Source organism: Eutrigla gurnardus (assembly GCF_963514095.1).
Source record: "Eutrigla gurnardus genome assembly, chromosome: 12".
Lineage (NCBI taxonomy): Eukaryota > Metazoa > Chordata > Actinopteri > Perciformes > Triglidae > Eutrigla > Eutrigla gurnardus.
Genome location: NC_139926.1, coordinates 13,256,901 through 13,279,919, shown reverse-complemented (window position 1 = coordinate 13,279,919; position 23,019 = coordinate 13,256,901). Strand labels below are relative to the sequence as shown.

At 37.0% G+C, this 23,019-nt stretch overlaps 6 protein-coding genes across 6 annotated transcripts; all 6 read left to right on the top strand.

The window, feature by feature from the left end:
* Window positions 1-5,087: 5,087 nt before the first annotated feature.
* LOC311022152 (olfactory receptor 4B13-like) lies at window positions 5,088-6,002 on the top strand (the record flags this gene model as incomplete). Its single annotated transcript, XM_084023237.1, has 1 exon — window positions 5,088-6,002. One exon carries the CDS (start codon window positions 5,088-5,090, stop codon window positions 6,000-6,002), a length of 915 nt encoding a protein of 304 aa, XP_083879363.1.
* Window positions 6,003-8,522: 2,520 nt separating this feature from the next.
* Window positions 8,523-9,437, top strand: LOC311022155 (olfactory receptor 4B13-like; the record flags this gene model as incomplete). The annotated part of the gene is made up of 1 exon (XM_084023240.1): window positions 8,523-9,437. One exon carries the CDS (start codon window positions 8,523-8,525, stop codon window positions 9,435-9,437), a length of 915 nt encoding a protein of 304 aa, XP_083879366.1.
* A 2,549-nt stretch (window positions 9,438-11,986) lies between these two features.
* Window positions 11,987-12,924, top strand: LOC311022154 (olfactory receptor 4B13-like; the record flags this gene model as incomplete). The annotated part of the gene is made up of 1 exon (XM_084023239.1): window positions 11,987-12,924. The coding sequence occupies exon 1, from the start codon at window positions 12,010-12,012 to the stop codon at window positions 12,922-12,924; it is 915 nt and encodes a 304-aa protein (XP_083879365.1). The 5' UTR covers window positions 11,987-12,009.
* Window positions 12,925-14,834: 1,910 nt separating this feature from the next.
* Window positions 14,835-15,758, top strand: LOC311022437 (olfactory receptor 2K2-like; the record flags this gene model as incomplete). Its single annotated transcript, XM_084023688.1, has 1 exon — window positions 14,835-15,758. One exon carries the CDS (start codon window positions 14,835-14,837, stop codon window positions 15,756-15,758), a length of 924 nt encoding a protein of 307 aa, XP_083879814.1.
* A 1,151-nt stretch (window positions 15,759-16,909) lies between these two features.
* LOC311022435 (olfactory receptor 4B13-like) lies at window positions 16,910-17,833 on the top strand (the record flags this gene model as incomplete). The annotated part of the gene is made up of 1 exon (XM_084023686.1): window positions 16,910-17,833. One exon carries the CDS (start codon window positions 16,910-16,912, stop codon window positions 17,831-17,833), a length of 924 nt encoding a protein of 307 aa, XP_083879812.1.
* Window positions 17,834-21,772: 3,939 nt separating this feature from the next.
* LOC311022434 (olfactory receptor 52E8-like) lies at window positions 21,773-22,696 on the top strand (the record flags this gene model as incomplete). Its single annotated transcript, XM_084023685.1, has 1 exon — window positions 21,773-22,696. The coding sequence occupies one exon, from the start codon at window positions 21,773-21,775 to the stop codon at window positions 22,694-22,696; it is 924 nt and encodes a 307-aa protein (XP_083879811.1).
* Window positions 22,697-23,019: the final 323 nt, after the last annotated feature.

Here is a 23,019-nt window from a genome sequence, read left to right as displayed (position 1 = left end):
CATAGGAGCGGAAAAGGTGCGCACCACACCTTATCACCCTCAAGGGAACCCGGTGGAGCGATTCAATCGCACACTCTTGAGTATGCTCGGGACCCTTGAGGACAAAGATAAGCATCATTGGAGGGATTATGTGAAGCCACTTGTACATGCGTATAATTGTACAAGAAATGACACGACTGGCTACTCACCGTACGAATTGCTCTTTGGAAGACAGCCTGCGTTGCCAGTCGACTTCGTCCTGGGAACCAATCCTGCTGGAGGATCTTGCAGTTCTCATTCAGAGTATGTTCGTAATTTATGCCAGCGCCTGCAGGAAAGCTATACATTAGCTGCTGATCAAGCTCGTAAGAGAGGAGAACAAAACAAAACCAGATTTGATGCTAAAGTGAGAACAGCCGAACTCGTCACAGGAGACCGAGTATTGGTGCGGAACGTTAACATTCGAGGAAAGCACAAATTGGCAGACAGATGGGAGAGAACAATTCATGTAGTGGTGAAAAGGATCAATGGAGGGCCCGTCTACATTTGCCAAACCTGAGAGAGGGAATGGTCCACATCGCACATTACATCGCAATCTCCTTCTTCCCTGCGGATTCCTGCCTGTCGATGTAGTTTCTGAAGAGGAAACTGAGACAAAAGTGTCAAGGAGGAGAAGTCTGAGAAACAGAGAAGCCACAGATCAGGAAATGGATCAGAGTGATCAAGAGGATGGTTATTGGACAGAGAGGGTCATAGAGGTGACAACAAAACCCCCCATCGTGCAACTCGCAGGAGATGAGACCAGACAACCTCTGGCTGCTCTCAACCCTCAGGCCATTGAATTCACCCCTCAGGTCCCTAAAACCCTGTCTGAGGAAGTGCAACCTGACTTCCCAATTCATGCCCCTGAGCCAGAAATTGAGGCAGTTGTTGCTTCATCTGATCATGTTATTATAGACATTCCTGAAACTGACATGTTAAACCCCCCTCCACAACCTGGAAATCAGGCACAAGAGTCATCAGGGCAGGCACAGGAAAAAAATAACTTACCTGAGTCAGAGCAGAGTTATAATGTTCAGCCAAGACATGTAGCTTTATCTGAAAGTGAACCTGATGAGCCCAGACGTTCTGCTAGAGAGAGACGTCCGCCACAAAAGTTTACTTATGATGAGCTAGGAAAGCCGCTGATTCTTGCGCTTAGTTCATTCTTTGAAAGTTTACAAGCTTTACTTCCCCAGTCCCAGATCAGCCCTTTAAATATTCACTGATGTGCACGCATGCAGGGACTCATGCAGTTTTAGAGGGGGAGAGTGTAGCCCGGCAGTCTGAACAGCCATTCTAGTTCAGATTATCTATGTTTTCAGGTTTGGTGGCTCGCCGCTGCCACCTAGTGGTGTAACTGAGTGATAGGAAGTGGTGCACTGACGAGTGTTTCCGACAAACGACAGACACGTGTATGGAGAGTGAGCTTAGCAGCATCAGCAGAGAGCTGTTATTAGCACAAAACAATAGTTCAGTACTTGTCTCTAAAGTAGGAAGTAGCAAGGCTACGTTAGAAGAGTTTTTTGACCGTGGAAAGAGAAGTCGTCCGACGTTGCGGAGGTTCCTGACCCGTCCGAACGACGTGGCTATTGGATATCCCGGTGACTTAGCTGTTAGCAAACACGGCGAATTAGCACATTCAACTAGCCTGGTGAATTAGCATTCTGGTTGATAACTTGAAAAAGGTTTATAACTTCAGACTGTGGATTTATTGTGTTAAAAAAACAGTCGGGATAAGCTGATAAGCTCATGGTGATATTACGAATGGTGTGTTTATTTTGGAAATGTGTAAATACTGTGGAAAAATGCTAATTAGGCCTGTTGGTCAGCTTATTCAGATAATTTAGCAGACATGGTTAATATCATGTGCCTAATGTGTGAATATATTCTTTGTGAGCTATTTTATTAAGCGTATGTGAGTGAAATGTTATTATGTGAAGTATGAGGTTGTGTGATAGTGTGTGTAACTCGGAGAGATAAAAAAAAGAAAGAAAGAGACAACACACATTGGACTTTTGATAAGGACAATTATTAATTTTACCTGCACGTTTTGTGCAGGCTGGTTTTTTTGTTGAGCTGTTCTACGAACTGGATTGAGTGCTCAAGCTGCCTTCATCCTGCTGCTTTCTGGTTCCCCCTCATCATTCCCCTCCACTGGATCTCCAGTCATCATCCCCATCATCTTCAGTCCTCCTCTCCTCTACTCACCTCACAGCCTTCATCGTCTGTAACCAGGATGGACAGTCTTTCTCATAAAGGGTGGTAGGAAACTTGAGTGCACTCAAAATAAACTGAAACATTCACAAACTTGGGTTTAGTAACCAAAGACTGACTCATACTCAACCTGTTGACACAAGAGTACATTTTTTGTTCATTGAGATCTCAATGTTTTTTATTTTGGTTGGGTTTCAATGATTTATTTAACAATTTATTTGTACATTGATACAAGGTTGAATGCAAGTTTATCGCTAAATTTCATGGTGATAATTAAGTTGCTATATTTGTTTTGGTATTGATAATTTAACTTCAAACTGGGCCAGATGTGTGTTTAAATTTTGTCATGCCCAATTGTGTACCAGGTTAAAGGTCCTCGTTACAAATATAAAAAAGTGTATTGAAGTGAAAAAAATCCATTTAAAGCTATTGTTTAACTTAAAGGTGAATACCGTAAAAAATTGAAACGGAAACCGATACAGCGAATTTAAACGGTTTAGTTGTTGGTGTGAGTTATTGTGGGAAGAAATAAAAGTGTTTCATTTACTACTTCGCTGCTCTATTTTACTTTCAGTCTCCTCTTAGAACCTAGACATTAGACATACCTGCAGGGTTGGTGGAACACACGCCAGGTGGGTTACAATGGCAGATTACATTCTTTGGCCTTAAAATTCAGGGCTTACTTTGCATGCACATAACAGCATGGCATTTTATTTTAAGTGGCCTCATTCAGGACCTTGGGTAGAGTAGGACGGAGAAATTTTGTCAACAATATAAGAATAGTCTCATCATAAAGCATTCATTTGTAATTAATTATAAATGGTACAGTTTATTTTAGAAATAAGGATTCAAAGAAAACTATGACTGAGTCCCACTGAAATGCCTTTTTACAGAAATGTTAAATGTCTGTTGAAGTTCTGAAAATGCCGTCAAAGGTTAAAATAAATGTGCCCACTCTCAATCGGAGCAAGTCGGCCCGCTTTCACAATATTCATCAGAAAAGAATAGTTTCATTAATTCTAAAGAAATCAAAGATAGACGTCTACAGTAAAAGTCATTCAACTAACTGTGATTGTAAGTTTAAACTCACAAAAATCCGAGCTGAATATTTTTGGTATTTTAAATTGCTATAAAGAGTGTCATTGGTCTAGTTGAAGCTGCTGTGAGGACCTTAAATGAAAAGGGGAACACTTTGCATCAGCATGTACAGTAGGTCATCTGTTCTGACGGACCAACCTCAGTATGTCTTCTCAGTAGATCTAAGCACACATGCATTTACTGGAATAACATGGAAGGAAAAGTTAGATTTAGGTGAATTATTTTTATATAAGAAATGGGACATTTATAACATTTTGAATAGACCCAGGTAAGCTCTAGGGCATTTTACATCCCCAAAAATGTTGTAGTTACTATTGCATCTCATACAGATGCAAAAGGAAGCCTTGTGTGTCGGTAACAGATGCAGCAGAGCATCACAAAGCATTAGTATTTGATGGGTTTAGAGTGAGGACGGGCCAGGATACCAGTATCACAGGAGATGAGTTACAGATTTGCGGAAACGATACTGAAAAACATTATCACAAGAAGTGTTTTTATTGCATTTAGCATCTTTTATATTACCTTAATTTGTTTTAATGTTGAAAAGCCAAACCAATGTTTTGCTGTAGTTTTAACAATGGAGTTTGAGATGACACCTCCACTTCAAAGTTGTCAAAGTTACCAGAATCTGAAGACACACACACAAGACACATCGGGATGATTTCATCTAATGATGCTATGAAAAAATATCTTTATTTCTTAAATTAAATCCAGAATCCAGACAACCCCCCCCCCCCCCCAAAATAAACAAATAATAATAATAATAATAATAATAATAATAAAATAAAAATGGATTCTGGATTTTGTAGGTTTTAAAAAAAGGCAGGTGTGTATTCTTTTTTTCTGATTTACGGACCCAACTCTGAATCACTGATTGGAAGATTGAAGTCCCATGTTAACGCTGGAGGTCTGTAGCGATTGACTCTGCAAAAAGTTGGCGACCCCGCTCCGTCATTCTATGTGGCCTACCACTTCTTGGCTGAGTTGCTGTCGTTCCCAATCGCTGCCACTTTGTTATAATCCCACTGACAGTTGACTGCGGAATATTTAGGAGCGATCTCACAGCCCAACAGCTAGCGAGCCCTACCACATCCACTGGCTTCAAGACAGAAAGGAGATGGTAATGTTAAGCCTGTCTCTTGCTGGTTTTGATCAAGTCTATCTAAATAACCTGTATTATTGTCTTTATTATTATTATCATCCGCAAAATATATGTTTGTTAACAGATTAAACTTTTATTGCACAATGAGACTAATACCCTACAATGTAGCATTACATATCCAAATTACACAGAAATTTGTTATTTTGGACTAAACGTGGTGTGTAGAACATACAGTATGTGTTGTCAAAACTAAGAGCCAATGAGCTCTTCGTTACCCGTCATGCCCAGGCTCCAAAAACAATTCTCTGGAGTAGAAGAACTGTGATGACGTGTGCAGTCAGACAACATAAAAGACTCTGAACTCCGCCCATCATCCACACAAACCTGTGTCTATAGATTTGACCAAGAGCAAAATGTAGAACACACCTGAAGAGTATTGAAGACGACTAAGTGTAAGTATGACCAATATTAGCCTATATGATATTATATTACAATACATTTTATCACGCAACTGCTTCAATTTTCTTTCAGTGGATGCTGCTAAGTCTGTTAAATCAGATCACTGATGTCTCAAGACAGGAATGACAGTTTGTCCAACAGCAAAGACAAAAATACTCCAATACGTATTTGTGGCTGGTTTATTGTAAGTGGAATGGAAAACAGTACTGTTTACTTGTACTTTAACCTCACCATGTTTGTGAGCATCGGACAATACCGCTATCCTGCCTTTGTTTTTTGCCTGTTACTCTACAGCTTTATTGTATGTGCTAATCTTGTCATAATACTGGCGATATGGCGAGTGAGAACCCTGCATGAGCCCATGTACATGTTAATCACATGTTTATCCGTCAACGCTCTGTATGGTTCTACTGGTTTCTTCCCCAGGTTCCTCATGGACCTTTTGTCTGACGCTCATATGATCTCACGTCCTGCTTGTTTCACTCAGATCTATGTTATTTACACGTATGCATCCAATGAACTGACCATTCTCGGCATAATGGCATATGACAGATATGTTGCCGTATGTCATCCTTTACACTATCACAGAAAGATGAACTCTAAAACAGTTTTTACTTTGGTGGCATTGGCTTGGATTCTTCCAGCCTTTACTCTTACAACATGCATTTATTTGTCTTCCAGGCTTCCTTTATGTGGTAATGAGATACAAAAAGTGTTTTGTGCCAACTGGAGCGTTGTTAAATTATCATGTGTGACTACTGTTCTCAATAACGCTGTAGGTATGATTGTGACCATAACTACAGTTTTTCTTCCCCTTTTTTATATCCTGTACACCTATTTGCGAATCGTGATAGTTTGCTGGAAAAGTTCAGCAGAATTCAAAGGAAAAGTACTACATAGCTGTGTGCCACATGTTATCTCATTTGTGATTTTTTCTATTATAGCATTTTGCGATATTGCCTTGAGCCGGTACAATATAGAAGAGATGAATCCATTTGTGGCTGTTATTCTGTCACTGGAGTTTGTTGTTATTCCTCCAGTTCTAAATCCTCTTTTGTATGGCCTTAAATTTCCGGAAATTAGAAGACACATTTTAAAGATGTTATAATACATATATATTTAAAACAATGTCTTCAAATGAACTTGTTCTCAAGATGGTATGAATTCTCAAAATACAGACTGCAGTATGTGTTGGACATGATTTAATATATGTTCCTTCACCGTGGACTGGATTAAGGGAATATATGATAAACTGAACATACAATTTCACGCTTTAGTCACATAAAAATGCCATGTAAATATTTTTGGGTTAAAAAAAGTATGATGGAAAGATATTGGTTATGCTTTAATAAATATTCAATCAATAAAGCTCTTAGATAAATGAAATAACAATCATCTGCATTACCTGGTACTATTACTGCTGTTTTGATGGCAGATTACATTCTTTGGCCTTAAAATTCAGGGCTTACTTTGCATGCACATAACGGCATGGCATTTTATTTTAAGTGGCCTCATTCAGGACCTCGGGTAGAGTAGGACGGAGAAATTTTGTCAACAATATAAGAATACAGTCTCATCATAAAGCATTCATTTGTAATTCATTATAAATGGTACAGTTTATTTTAGAAATAAGGATTCAAAGAAAACTATGACTGAGTCCCACTGAAATGCCTTTTTACAGAAATGTTAAATGTCTGTTGAAGTTCTGAAAATGCCGTCAAAGGGTAAAATAAATGTGCCCACTCTCAATCGGAGCAAGTCGGCCCGCTTTCACAATATTCATCAGAAAAGAATAGTTTCATTAATTCTAAAGAAATCAAAGATAGACGTCTACAGTAAAAGTCATTCAACTAACTGTGATTGTAAGTTTAAACTCACAAAAATCCGAGCTGAATATTTTTGGTTATTTTAAATTGCTATAAAGAGTGTCATTGGTCTAGTTGAAGCTGCTGTGAGGACCTTAAATGAAAAGGGGAACACTTTGCATCAGCATGTACAGTAGGTCATCTGTTCTGACGGGCCAACCTCAGTATGTCTTCTCAGTAGATCTAAGCACACATGCATTTACTGGAATAACATGGAAGGAAAAGTTAGATTTAGGTGAATTATTTTTATATAAGAAATGGGACATTTATAACATTTTGAATAGACCCAGGTAAGCTCTAGGGCATTTTACATCCCCAAAAATGTTGTAGTTACTATTGCATCTCATACAGATGCAAAAGGAAGCCTTGCGTGTCGGTAACAGATGCAGCAGAGCATCACAAAGCATTAGTATTTGATGGGTTTAGAGTGAGGACGGGCCAGGATACCAGTATCACAGGAGATGAGTTACAGATTTGCGGAAACGATACTGAAAAACATTATCACAAGAAGTGTTTTTATTGCATTTAGCATCTTTTATATTACCTTAATTTGTTTTAATGTTGAAAAGCCAAACCAATGTTTTGCTGTAGTTTTAACAATGGAGTTTGAGATGACACCTCCACTTCAAAGTTGTCAAAGTTACCAGAATCTGAAGACACACACACAAGACACATCGGGATGATTTCATCTAATGATGCTATGAAAAAATATCTTTATTTCTTAAATTAAATCCAGAATCCAGACAACCCCCCCCAAAAAAATAAACAAATAATAATAATAATAATAATAAAATAAAAATGGATTCTGGATTTTGTAGGTTTTAAAAAAAGGCAGGTGTGTATTCTTTTTTTCTGATTTACGGACCCAACTCTGAATCACTGATTGGAAGATTGAAGTCCCATGTTAACGCTGGAGGTCTGTAGCGATTGACTCTGCAAAAAGTTGGCGACCCCGCTCCGTCATTCTATGTGGCCTACCACTTCTTGGCTGAGTTGCTGTCGTTCCCAATCGCTGCCACTTTGTTATAATCCCACTGACAGTTGACTGCGGAATATTTAGGAGCGATCTCACAGCCCAACAGCTAGCGAGCCCTACCACATCCACTGGCTTCAAGACAGAAAGGAGATGGTAATGTTAAGCCTGTCTCTTGCTGGTTTTGATCAAGTCTATCTAAATAACCTGTATTATTGTCTTTATTATTATTATCATCCGCAAAATATATGTTTGTTAACAGATTAAACTTTTATTGCACAATGAGACTAATACCCTACAATGTAGCATTACATATCCAAATTACACAGAAATTTGTTATTTTGGACTAAACGTGGTGTGTAGAACATACAGTATGTGTTGTCAAAACTAAGAGCCAATGAGCTCTTCGTTACCCGTCATGCCCAGGCTCCAAAAACAATTCTCTGGAGTAGAAGAACTGTGATGACGTGTGCAGTCAGACAACATAAAAGACTCTGAACTCCGCCCATCATCCACACAAACCTGTGTCTATAGATTTGACCAAGAGCAAAATGTAGAACACACCTGAAGAGTATTGAAGACGACTAAGTGTAAGTATGACCAATATTAGCCTATATGATATTATATTACAATACATTTTATCACGCAACTGCTTCAATTTTCTTTCAGTGGATGCTGCTAAGTCTGTTAAATCAGATCACTGATGTCTCAAGACAGGAATGACAGTTTGTCCAACAGCAAAGACAAAAATACTCCAATACGTATTTGTGGCTGGTTTATTGTAAGTGGAATGGAAAACAGTACTGTTTACTTGTACTTTAACCTCACCATGTTTGTGAGCATCGGACAATACCGCTATCCTGCCTTTGTTTTTTGCCTGTTACTCTACAGCTTTATTGTATGTGCTAATCTTGTCATAATACTGGCGATATGGAGAGTGAGAACCCTGCATGAGCCCATGTACATGTTAATCACATGTTTATCCGTTAACGCTCTGTATGGTTCTACTGGTTTCTTCCCCAGGTTCCTCATGGACCTTTTGTCTGACGCTCATATGATCTCACGTCCTGCTTGTTTCACTCAGATCTATGTTATTTACACGTATGCATCCAATGAACTGACCATTCTCGGCATAATGGCATATGACAGATATGTTGCCGTATGTCATCCTTTACACTATCACAGAAAGATGAACTCTAAAACAGTTTTTACTTTGGTGGCATTGGCTTGGATTCTTCCAGCCTTTACTCTTACAACATGCATTTATTTGTCTTCCAGGCTTCCTTTATGTGGTAATGAGATACAAAAAGTGTTTTGTGCCAACTGGAGCATTGTTAAATTATCATGTGTGACTACTGTTCTCAATAACGCTGTAGGTATGATTGTGACCATAACTACAGTTTTTCTTCCCCTTTTTTATATCCTGTACACCTATTTGCGAATCGTGATAGTTTGCTGGAAAAGTTCAGCAGAATTCAAAGGAAAAGTACTACATAGCTGTGTGCCACATGTTATCTCATTTGTGATTTTTTCTATTATAGCATTTTGCGATATTGCCTTGAGCCGGTACAATATAGAAGAGATGAATCCATTTGTGGCTGTTATTCTGTCACTGGAGTTTGTTGTTATTCCTCCAGTTCTAAATCCTCTTTTGTATGGCCTTAAATTTCCGGAAATTAGAAGACACATTTTAAAGATGTTATAATACATATATATTTAAAACAATGTCTTCAAATGAACTTGTTCTCAAGATGGTATGAATTCTCAAAATACAGACTGCAGTATGTGTTGGACATGATTTAATATATGTTCCTTCACCGTGGACTGGATTAAGGGAATATATGATAAACTGAACATACAATTTCACGCTTTAGTCACATAAAAATGCCATGTAAATATTTTTGGGTTAAAAAAAGTATGATGGAAAGATATTGGTTATGCTTTAATAAATATTCAATCAATAAAGCTCTTAGATAAATGAAATAACAATCATCTGCATTACCTGGTACTATTACTGCTGTTTTGATGGCAGATTACATTCTTTGGCCTTAAAATTCAGGGCTTACTTTGCATGCACATAACGGCATGGCATTTTATTTTAAGTGGCCTCATTCAGGACCTCGGGTAGAGTAGGACGGAGAAATTTTGTCAACAATATAAGAATACAGTCTCATCATAAAGCATTCATTTGTAATTCATTATAAATGGTACAGTTTATTTTAGAAATAAGGATTCAAAGAAAACTATGACTGAGTCCCACTGAAATGCCTTTTTACAGAAATGTTAAATGTCTGTTGAAGTTCTGAAAATGCCGTCAAAGGGTAAAATAAATGTGCCCACTCTCAATCGGAGCAAGTCGGCCCGCTTTCACAATATTCATCAGAAAAGAATAGTTTCATTAATTCTAAAGAAATCAAAGATAGACGTCTACAGTAAAAGTCATTCAACTAACTGCGATTGTAAGTTTAAACTCACAAAAATCCGAGCTGAATATTTTTGGTTATTTTAAATTGCTATAAAGAGTGTCATTGGTCTAGTTGAAGCTGCTGTGAGGACCTTAAATGAAAAGGGGAACACTTTGCATCAGCATGTACAGTAGGTCATCTGTTCTGACGGACCAACCTCAGTATGTCTTCTCAGTAGATCTAAGCACACATGCATTTACTGGAATAACATGGAAGGAAAAGTTAGATTTAGGTGAATTATTTTTATATAAGAAATGGGACATTTATAACATTTTGAATAGACCCAGGTAAGCTCTAGGGCATTTTACATCCCCAAAAATGTTGTAGTTACTATTGCATCTCATACAGATGCAAAAGGAAGCCTTGCGTGTCGGTAACAGATGCAGCAGAGCATCACAAAGCATTAGTATTTGATGGGTTTAGAGTGAGGACGGGCCAGGATACCAGTATCACAGGAGATGAGTTACAGATTTGCGGAAACGATACTGAAAAACATTATCACAAGAAGTGTTTTTATTGCATTTAGCATCTTTTATATTACCTTAATTTGTTTTAATGTTGAAAAGCCAAACCAATGTTTTGCTGTAGTTTTAACAATGGAGTTTGAGATGACACCTCCACTTCAAAGTTGTCAAAGTTACCAGAATCTGAAGACACACACACAAGACACATCGGGATGATTTCATCTAATGATGCTATGAAAAAATATCTTTATTTCTTAAATTAAATCCAGAATCCAGACAACCCCCCCCCAAAAAAATAAACAAATAATAATAATAATAATAATAATAATAATAATAATAATAATAATAATAATAATAATAATAATAATAATAATAAAATAAAAATGGATTCTGGATTTTGTAGGTTTTAAAAAAAGGCAGGTTTGTATTCTTTTTTTCTGATTTACGGACCCAACTCTGAATCACTGATTGGAAGATTAAAGTCCCATGTTAACGCTGGAGGTCTGTAGCGATTGACTCTGCAAAAAGTTGGCGACCCCGCTCCGTCATTCTATGTGGCCTACCACTTCTTGGCTGAGTTGCTGTCGTTCCCAATCGCTGCCACTTTGTTATAATCCCACTGACAGTTGACTGCGGAATATTTAGGAGCGATCTCACAGCCCAACAGCTAGCGAGCCCTACCACATCCACTGGCTTCAAGACAGAAAGGAGATGGTAATGTTAAGCCTGTCTCTTGCTGGTTTTGATAAAGTCTATCTAAATAACCTTTATTATTGTCTTTATTATTATTATCATCCACAAAATATATGTTTGTTAACAGATTAAACTTTTATTGCACAATGAGACTAATAGCCTACAATGTAGCATTACATATCCAAATTACACAGAAAATTGTTATTTTGGACTAAACGTGGTGTGTAGAACATACAGTATGTGTTGTCAAAACTTAGAGCCAATGAGCTCTTCGTTACCCGTCATGCCCAGGCTCCAAAAACAATTGTCTGGAGTAGAAGAACTGTGGTGACGTGTGCAGTCAGACAACATAAAAGACTCTGAACTCCACCCATCATCCACACAAACCTGTGTCTATAGATTTGACCAAGAGCAAAATGTAGAACACACCTGAAGAGTATTGAAGACGACTAAGTGTAAGTATGACCAATATTAGCCTATATGATATTATATTACAATGCAGTTAATCACGCAACTGCTTAAATTTTCTTTCAGTGGATGCTGCTAAGTCTGTTAAATCAGATCACTGATGTCTCAAGACAGGAATGACAGTTTGTCCAACAGCAAAGACAAAAATACTCCAATACATATTTGTGGCTGATTTATTGTAAGTGGAATGGAAAACAGTACTGTTTACTTGTACTTTAACCTCACCATGTTTGTGAGCATCGGACAATACCGCTATCCTGCCTTTGTTTTTTGTCTGCTGCTCTACAGCTTTATTGTATGTGCTAATCTTGTCATAATACTGGCGATATGGCGAGTGAGAACCCTGCATGAGCCCATGTACATGTTAATCACATGTTTATCCGTCAACGCTCTGTATGGTTCTACTGGTTTCTTCCCCAGGTTCCTCATGGACCTTTTGTCTGACGCTCATATGATCTCACGTCCTGCTTGTTTCACTCAGATCTATGTTATTTACACGTATGCATCCAATGAACTGACCATTCTTGGCATTATGGCATATGACAGATATGTTGCCGTATGTCATCCTTTACACTATCACAGAAAGATGAACTCTAAAACAGTTTTTACTTTGGTGGCATTGGCTTGGATTCTTCCAGCCTTTACTCTTACAACATGCATTTATTTGTCTTCCAGGCTTCCTTTATGTGGTAATGAGATACAAAAAGTGTTTTGTGCCAACTGGAGCGTTGTTAAATTATCATGTGTGACTACTGTTCTCAATAACGCTGTAGGTATGATTGTGACCATAACTACAGCTTTCCTTCCCCTTTTTTATATCCTGTACACCTATTTGCGAATCGTGATAGTTTGCTGGAAAAGTTCGGCAGAATTCAAAGGAAAAGTATTACATAGCTGTGTGCCACATGTTATCTCATTTGTGATTTTTTCTATTATAGGATTTTGCGATATTGCCTTGAGCCGGTACAATATAGAAGAGATAAATCCATTTATGGCTGTTATTCTGTCACTGGAGTTTGTTGTTATTCCTCCAGTTCTAAATCCTCTTTTGTATGGCCTTAAATTACCGGAAATTAGAAGACACATTTTAAAGATGTTATAATACATATATATTTAAAACAATGTCTTCAAATGAACTTGTTCTCAAGATGGTATGAATTCTCAAAATACAGACTGCAGTATGTGTTGGACATGATTTACTATATGTTCCTTCACCGTGGACTGGATTAAAGGAATATATGATAAACTGAACATACAATTTCACGTTTTAGTCACATAAAAATGCCATGTAAATATTTTTGGGTTAAAAAAAGTATGATGGAAAGATATTGGTTATGCTTTAATAAATATTAAATCAATAAAGCTCTTAGATAAATAGAATAACAATCATCTGCATTACCTGGTACTATTACTGCTGTTTTGATGGCAGATTACATTCTTTGGCCTTAAAATTCAGGGCTTACTTTGCATGCACATAACGGCATGGCATTTTATTTTAAGTGGCCTCATTCAGGACCTCGGGTAGAGTAGGACGGAGAAATTTTGTCAACAATATAAGAATACAGTCTCATCATAAAGCATTCATTTGTAATTAATTATAAATGGTACAGTTTATTTTAGAAATAAGGATTCAAAGAAAACTATGACTGAGTCCCACTGAAATGCCTTTTTACAGAAATGTTAAATGTCTGTTGAAGTTCTGAAAATGCCGTCAAAGGGTAAAATAAATGTGCCCACTCTCAATCGGAGCAAGTCGGCCCGCTTTCACAATATTCATCAGAAAAGAATAGTTTCATTAATTCTAAAGAAATCAAAGATAGACGTCTACAGTAAAAGTCATTCAACTAACTGTGATTGTAAGTTTAAACTCACAAAAATCCGAGCTGAATATTTTTGGTTATTTTAAATTGCTATAAAGAGTGTCATTGGTCTAGTTGAAGCTGCTGTGAGGACCTTAAATGAAAAGGGGAACACTTTGCATCAGCATGTACAGTAGGTCATCTGTTCTGACGGGCCAACCTCAGTATGTCTTCTCAGTAGATCTAAGCACACATGCATTTACTGGAATAACATGGAAGGAAAAGTTAGATTTAGGTGAATTATTTTTATATAAGAAATGGGACATTTATAACATTTTGAATAGACCCAGGTAAGCTCTAGGGCATTTTACATCCCCAAAAATGTTGTAGTTACTATTGCATCTCATACAGATGCAAAAGGAAGCCTTGTGTGTCGGTAACAGATGCAGCAGAGCATCACAAAGCATTAGTATTTGATGGGTTTAGAGTGAGGACGGGCCAGGATACCAGTATCACAGGAGATGAGTTACAGATTTGCGGAAACGATACTGAAAAACATTATCACAAGAAGTGTTTTTATTGCATTTAGCATCTTTTTTATTACCTTAATTTGTTTTAATGTTGAAAAGCCAAACCAATGTTTTGCTGTAGTTTTAACAATGGAGTTTGAGATGACACCTCCACTTCAAAGTTGTCAAAGTTACCAGAATCTGAAGACACACACACAAGAGACATCGGGATGATTTCATCTAATGATGCTATGAAATCTTTATCTCTATCTTTATTTCTTAAATTAAATCCAGAATCCAGACAACCCCCCCCCCCCCCCCAAAAAAAAAAAAAAAAACGAATAATAATAATAATAATAATAATAATAATAATAATAATAATAATAATAATAATAATAATAATAATAATAATAATAATAATAATAAAATAAAAATGGATTCTGGATTTTGTAGGTTTTAAAAAAAGGCAGGTGTGTATTGTTTTTTTCTGATTTACGGACCCAACTCTGAATCACTGATTGGAAGATTAAAGTCCCATGTTAACGACGTCATTGAAGGTCACTGTCACGAGAGGACATAAACAGCTGCTAGTAGATCATGTACGGGGATGGGTGGTGACAGAACAGGTTGCACATTTTTCCCTCCCACGAGCGATTGCATTATCTTTTCTGTGCAGTGTTAAGATGACAACTGGAAAAAATGTCATGATGGATAATGTTTCAGTGATTACTATGTTGACTCTGTCGGGCTTAAGTGGGACAACAAACTACAGAGTAATTCTCTTTATTCTGACTTTATTGTGTTACTGTGTGATTTGGCTGGTGAATTTGACCATAATTGTGACGATCATTGTGGACAAAAAGCTTCATGAGCCCATGTATATCTTCCTTTGTAATCTGTGCATCAATGGACTTTATGGGACTGCAGGCTTTTACCCCAAATTTTTAATTGATCTTCTGTCCACCACTCATGTCATCTCCTTTGCTGGATGCCTTCTGCAGGGTTTTGTGCTGCACTCCTCATTTTGTACTGATTTCTCTCTTCTAGTGCTGATGGCCTACGACAGATATGTGGCTATATGTCGCCCTCTGGTGTACCACTCTGTCATGACTACACAGAGAGTCTGCGTGTTTGTGTTCTTTGCTTGGCTTATTCCCTTTATTCTAATGTTAATGAGCACAATGACAACAGCAACATCGAGGTTATGTGGCTCACACATACCGAAGATCTACTGTGTAAACTGGTTGCTTTCTAATCTAGCTTGTTCTGCCTCCATAGCAAGAATTGTTATTCCAGCTTTTAATTATACTTTTTATTTTTGCCATTGTATCTTTGTTTGCTGGTCTTACCTATTTATGTTTAGAACATGCCTAAAATCCAAAGAGAACAGGAGTAAATTTATGCAGACATGTGTACCACATGTATTCAGTTTATTGGTTGTTGTTGGATCTTTGCTTTTCGATTTGTTGTACATGCGATTTGGCTCAAAAGATTTATCACAAGACACCCAAAACTTTATTGCAATAGAATTTCTCATTGTTCCTCCAATTGTCAATCCCTTGATTTATGGTTTGAAATTGACACAAGTAAGAAACAGACTTAAAAGTTTTATTGGATATAAAAGTTAGTTTATTAGACTTGTGGCATGAGTCTGCAGAAAGGAAACTTGTCTTGTTAAATATTTCTAACAATATTGTTAATATTTAGACAATGTGAGATGTACAGTACAAAGGTGCCAAGAGACAGCACTAACAGAATGAAAGAAAGCAGTTTAGAGTTTAATTGAGTGGTTTTTATCTTTACTTTCTCAGTGTTTGTCACATTTGATATATTTTCAACCATATGTGGCGTTCTATAATTCTTTATCATATCATAAATAGTATGCCTTGTTTCACATAGCTGTGCTGTTTTGCATGAGTTATGGAGTATTGGAAATGACTACTTAAACATCTAAAGCAGTGATTTATTTACCTTGTAGAATAGTGTTGTTGCTCTCGTAGCAGAACAGTGTGTGAACCTGGTGTCTGTACAGGACCTCCCTACTGATTTTTAGTCGCGGTTGGCTGCTTTTTGATTAAGATTAACGAAAAAATGTAAAGTGACTGAGCCTTAATAAGATAATATCCTCAACAACGTGACGGGTAACTGCCTTGCATCATCAGTTTCTAAACATGAAGATCGTAGACTTAAAGGGTGGGGAAACAGTCTATTCCATTGTTGATCAGTGTACATATACATTTGAAATTTGTTAGCCAGCAAGGATAGTTCTGCAATGTTTTCTGGCTTGCGTGTTGTTGCGTGTTTACATGAAATTTGGTTGATAAAAATTACCAGAATTTTATGGAAATATAATTTCTCCTTATACCTCCATCATCAATACACACATTCACATTTAACCAAATAAACATAATTATACCGTTTCTGCGTAGTAACTGTCTTTATATTTCTATATACATAGTATATATCCATGTATTTATACATAGGTATACAGTAAATATGTGTGTATATGTATATATATATTAAACATTATTACTGTGAGGTTGTATTTGCATAGAATGAGTGCCAACTAAATGATTGGATCAAACAATCCAATCAGTGAGCTAAAGCTCAATGAGGTCATGCGGTTCATTACCTCTGACTGCCTTGAAAGTATATAAACTGATATCAAAGCTTAAAGCTGCTGGACAGACACAGCGCTATGTCCTTTTCAGTGGGGTATGAATATGCATTTTCTTCTCTCTATGGCATCGACATCTAAAACAACTCTGAATGCTAAAATATGATGGATAATGTTTCAGTGATTACCATGTTGACTCTGTCGGGCTTAAGCGGGACAAATAATTACAGAGTAATTCTCTTTATTCTGACTTTATTGTGTTACTGTGTGATTTGGCTGGTGAATTTAACCATAATTGTGACAATCATTGTGGACAAAAAGCTTCATTCGCCCATGTATATCTTCCTCTGTAATCTGTGCATCAATGGACTTTATGGGACTGCAGGCTTTTACCCCAAATTCTTAATTGATCTTCTGTCCACCACTCATGTCATCTCCTATGCTGGATGCCTTCTGCAGGGTTTTGTGCTGCACTCCTCAGTTTGTGCTGATTTCTCTCTTCTAGTGCTGATGGCCTATGACAGATATGTGGCTATCTGCCACCCTCTGGTGTACCACTCCGTCATGACTAAACAGAGAGTCTGTGTGTTTGTGTTCTTTGCTTGGCTTATACCGTTTTATTTGGTGTTCGTGAGTTCAGTGACAACGTCAAGATCGAGGTTATGTGGCTCACACATACCGAAGATCTACTGTGTTAACTGGCTGATCGGTAAACTTGCTTGTTTTTCCTCCATAGCAGACACTGCCATTCCAGCTTTTAATTATACTTTCTATTCTGGCCATTTTATTTTTATTGTGTGGTCTTATGTAAATCTGATCAGAAAATGCCGAACATCCAAAGAGAACAGGACAAAGTTCATGCAAACATGTCTGCCACATTTATTGTGTTTACTTACTTTATTTACGTCTTTGTTTTTTGATTTGTTGTACATGCGGTTTGGCTCAAATGCACCACAAAGTGCCCAGAATTTTATGGCTATAGAATTTCTCCTTATTCCCCCTATGGTCAATCCCCTGATATACGGTTTGAAATTGACACAAATAAGAAACAGAATTATACAGTTTTTGGGTGGTAAACATCTCTAGACTAGTACATCATCATCTATTGTGTGTGTTTATCACAGTGATGCCCATTTGCAAAATGTTATCATTATCATTAAAGCATGTTCATATTTCAATATCAATAAAGATAATTTGATTACAAAAGACAATTTAATGTATACTTGAACAAAGCCTGTTATGTTTAAAATTAGAGCCTGAAACTATCATAGTTGAAAGCAAATCTTTTTTGTACAATATGCCAAAACAAGAAAAAACCTTAATATAAATGCCACCAATACAAACTGAAAGAGAAGCTATTGAACCCTAAAATAAAAATCACACAACGGACAAATGCGGCAGTTGCATCATAAAATATCCAACTGCTGAAAAGGTTTAAGAATTCTCTCATAACAATTCATAACACCCTCCAAACCTTAACAAATGTTGTTGTAATGACTGATTGATTGATTGATTTTGTATCAGGCTCAGATTTGTTTGAAAACCTTTTGTTATAAGGTCAAATGGTTTCAAATCTCACATATGTACATACTATACTGTAAGTGATGGATTAAAAAGTGAGAAATTATTTTACTTTGTTTCTAATTTCTTTAAAATGGCCACATTGGGAGTCAAGTGTGTGTTCTGTTGTAACATTTAATGTTGTTAATTATTTTTCATGCTTAATTTTTTTAAGCATGAAAGCTTTATCATCTGGATCATTTTGTTTAGTGCTTAATTTACACAGTATTTGCCCATTTGCCTTAGTTGATAATGTATGTTTATATACTTACCCTTTGCCTAATCTAAATGTACTTGTTTTGTTTGATGGGAAGTACTGAACTTAATTTCCATTGGTTCTATTTGAAATGCTGTACTCTGTGCTTGCATTGTTTTATTTCGGAAAATACTAATTTATTTAATGAAATTAATTATTTTTGTATGTTCAAAGGTTTTTCACCTGCTTCATTGTTCACTGGTCAATAAACCAAACAACGATCGAAATCCTGAGTCTGGTCAAATCCTTCCCTTATCAAGTGTGGGAAACCATGATGTTGAAAATACACTTGCCACTCACTTGGCAAGCATATATGAACCGAGCAGGACATAGGGTGTACCATTTCTACAAAACATAGGAAGAGGGAGAAGAGGCCAAATACAGAGACAGATTCCTAATGAAATTAGGGCTACAGTTGTGGATGCTGGCAACCATAAGATTGCTGGTTCAATCCCCGGCTCCTCCTAGCTGAGTGCCTGGTGTCCCTGAGCAAGACACCTCGTCCTAATTGCTCCTGACGAGCTGGCTGTCGCCCCGCATGGTTGACTCCGCCGTCGATGTGTGAATGTTTGTATGAATGGGTGAATGTCAGTCATTCCTGTAAAGCGCTTTAGATAAAAGCGCTATATAAATGAGGCCATTTACCATTTACAATGGCTGAGGCTGGTTGGAGGGTGAAACCAAATGTTGGAAGAACCACTGTGGATTGAAGCTCTACCAAAAGGGTGTTACTTGTTTGTTCTAAATAAGTGACTGTAGTGTATTTTTCTTTTGCACAATGCTGTAGAATTGCAAAGACCATATGCAGTAAAAATGTGAAACGTACGTATTCAGTGTATTGTACTCACTCACTCCTCTAACTACAGCAATGTGTAACTTTACTGTAGTTTTCAAATGACTGTACAAGTAGTGCTGTCTTGAGCATTTTCAGGTCGTGTCATCGAGTTCTGACCTTTTTTTGAATTGGAAAACACTGAGAGAATAAGCTGTCATAATGAAAACATGACAAAGCCATTTGACTATCTTGTTGAAACCGATTGTAGCGCCTCTCTAGTGTATGAAACTATAGTGAGAGGTGGCTAACCTGAGCTCTTTCTTTACTCTCAAACAACAAGATTGGGTTTCTGTAATCAACTTCAAAATATACACTAACAGTATGGGTGAAAAGTGATTTTTAAATGTTGTCTTGACTTCCCCTTTAAATCAAGTTTTTAACCATCAATTTTACTCTCCGATTAACTTAAATACTTTTTAAATAATAAGTACTATTATTTGTACTATACTTTTTAATCACTTTTTAACGTAAATTATTCTTTGTGACCTTAATGAACTTGAAATATTAACTCAGTGACCACTACTGTTTAGTGTAGATAAAACAATGAACTATTTACTCACAAATTATATTCAGCAGGTATACACTTTTCAAAGACATTCTCAAAAAATAATACATGTCACCATGACACTTTAATGGGCCTTATGAAAATAAAATAGAAGGCAAATGAAATGAAACCTCAATTGTTCAAATACCGTTCAACCGATGCAGGCCTGACTGCAGCTCGGGCACGTTGCATCCTCAAAACAAAATGGCGGCTTCGCCACGAGGGCAAAAGAAAAGAAGGAGTACCGTAATCCACAGATGTTGAACCCTAACACTCCCGCGCTGAAGAACGGCCGAAGCGGGAAGAGAGGGGAAGAGACGATCCACCCAGAAGAAAAGAAGACACACGCCGTTGCCGAACCCACTGTGGCTCGACTAGACTTCACTAGAAGAACTGAATGAAATTTCTTGAAAACGTCTCTAGACGTCTCGAACACACAGGCTGAGTTGGAAAATAGGTCTTATGTCCAAAATTCCAAACTATCCCTTTAACACTTCCAGGCGTCGTCTCCCCCATGTTCTCTCTCGCTAGCTCGTTATTTTTTTTTCTACCACAGGTCATAGGCTCACTCTCACACCTTTCAAAATAAAATACATTCACAAAAATGTGTGTGTCTATTGCTTCCTGTACTTTCAGGCATAGTTAAACATAGTTACAGACATTTATAAACAACAAATAATTAACATATTAAATGCATAGTTCAATACACCAATAACATTACCCAGTATTCACTCTTTTTACTGAATGATTTTAACTTTATTTTTTAACCTTAAATTACATCTATTAACCATGAATTTAAACTTTTTGTAAATCTTAACTGCTATTTATTATGCAATTAACTAATTTATTTGAACATATTTCCCTTTTTAATCTTCCTAAATTTCCACCGGGCTACACGATGGTGTCAAGACTTCTCATTTTGATGACACTGGCAGTTTCATTGACATGAATACTTGCTTTTGAGGAATGAACTATCCATTTTGAGCAAGTGATGTGCTTTTGCAGATTATCCACTAGGTTTTGCAGTTTGCACTAATTGTTTTGAGAAATGCACTAACTGCTGTTCAAATGTTAATAGCGATGTGAGAAAAGCACCAAAGCGACTGAGAAAAACTGTAATGAACGAAAAAATGTAAAGTGACTGAGCCTTAATAAGATAATATCCTCAACAACATGTGACCGGTAACTGCCTCACATTGACAGTTTCTAAACATGAAGATCGCAGACTTAAAGGGTGGGGAAACAGTCTATTCCATTGTTGATCAGTGTACATATATATTTAAAATGTGTTAGCCAGCAAGGATAGTTCTCCAATGTTTTCTGGCTTGCGTGTTGTTGCGTGTTTACATGCAATTTGGTTGATAAAAATGACCATAATTTTATGGAAATATAATGTCTCCTTATACCTCCATCATCAATACACACATATATAGTTTCACATTTAACCAAATAAACATAATTATACCGTTTCTGCGTAGTAACTGTCTTTATATTTCTATATACATAGTATATATCCATGTATTTATACATAGGTATACAGTAAATACGTGTGTATATGTATATATATATATTAAACATTATTACTGTGAGGTTGTATTTGCATAGAATGAGTGCCAACTAACTGATTGGATCAAACAATCTAATCAGTGAGCTAAAGCTCAATGACGTTATGCGGTTCATTACCTCTGACTGCCTTGAAAGTATATAAACTGATATCAAAGCTTAAAGCTGATGGACAGACACAGCGCTATGTCCTTTTCAGTGGGGTATGAATATGCATTTTCTTCTCTCTATGGCATCGACATCTAAAACAACTCTGAATGCTAAAATATGATGGATAATGTTTCAGTGATTACCATGTTGACTCTGTCGGGCTTAAGCGGGACAAATAATTACAGAGTAATTCTCTTTATTCTGACTTTATTGTGTTACTGTGTGATTTGGCTGGTGAATTTAACCATAATTGTGACAATCATTGTAGACAAAAAGCTTCATGAGCCCATGTATATCTTCCTCTGTAATCTGTGCATCAATGGGCTTTATGGGACTGCAGGCTTTTACCCCAAATTCTTAATTGATCTTCTGTCCACCACTCATGTCATCTCCTATGCTGGATGCCTTCTGCAGGGTTTTGTGCTGCACTCCTCAGTTTGTGCTGATTTCTCTCTTCTAGTGCTGATGGCCTATGACAGATATGTGGCTATATGCCACCCTCTGGTGTACCACTCCGTCATGACTAAACAGAGAGTCTCTGTGTTTGTGTTCTTTGCTTGGCTTGTACCGTTTTATTTGGTGTTCGTGAGTTCAGTGACAACGTCAAGATCGAGGTTATGTGGCTCACACATACCGAAGATCTACTGTGTTAACTGGCTGATCGGTAAACTTGCTTGTTTTTCCTCCATAGCAGACACTGCCATTCCAGCTTTTAATTATACTTTCTATTCTGGCCATTTTATTTTTATTGTGTGGTCTTATGTAAATCTGATCAGAAAATGCCGAACATCCAAAGAGAACAGGACAAAGTTCATGCAAACATGTCTGCCACATTTATTGTGTTTACTTACTTTATTTACGTCTTTGCTTTTTGATTTGTTGTACATGCGGTTTGGCTCAAATGCACCGCAAAGTGCCCAGAATTTTATGGCTATAGAATTTCTCCTTATTCCCCCTATGGTCAATCCCCTGATATACGGTTTGAAATTGACACAAATAAGAAACAGAATTATACAGTTTTTGGGTGGTAAACATCTCTAGACTAGTACATCATCATCTATTGTGTGTGTTTATCACAGTGATGGCCATTTGCCAAATGTTATCATTATCATTAAAGCATGTTCATATTTCAATATCAATAAAGATAAACAAAGATTGAACAAAGCCTGTTATGTTTAAAATTAGTGCCTGAAACTATCATAGTTGAAAGCAAATCTTTTTTGTACAATATGCCAAAACAAGAAAAAACCTTAATATAAATGCCACCAATACAAACTGAAAGAGAAGCTATTGAACCCTAAAATAAAAATCACACAACGGACAAATGCGGCAGTTGCATCATAAAATATCCAACTGCTGAAAAG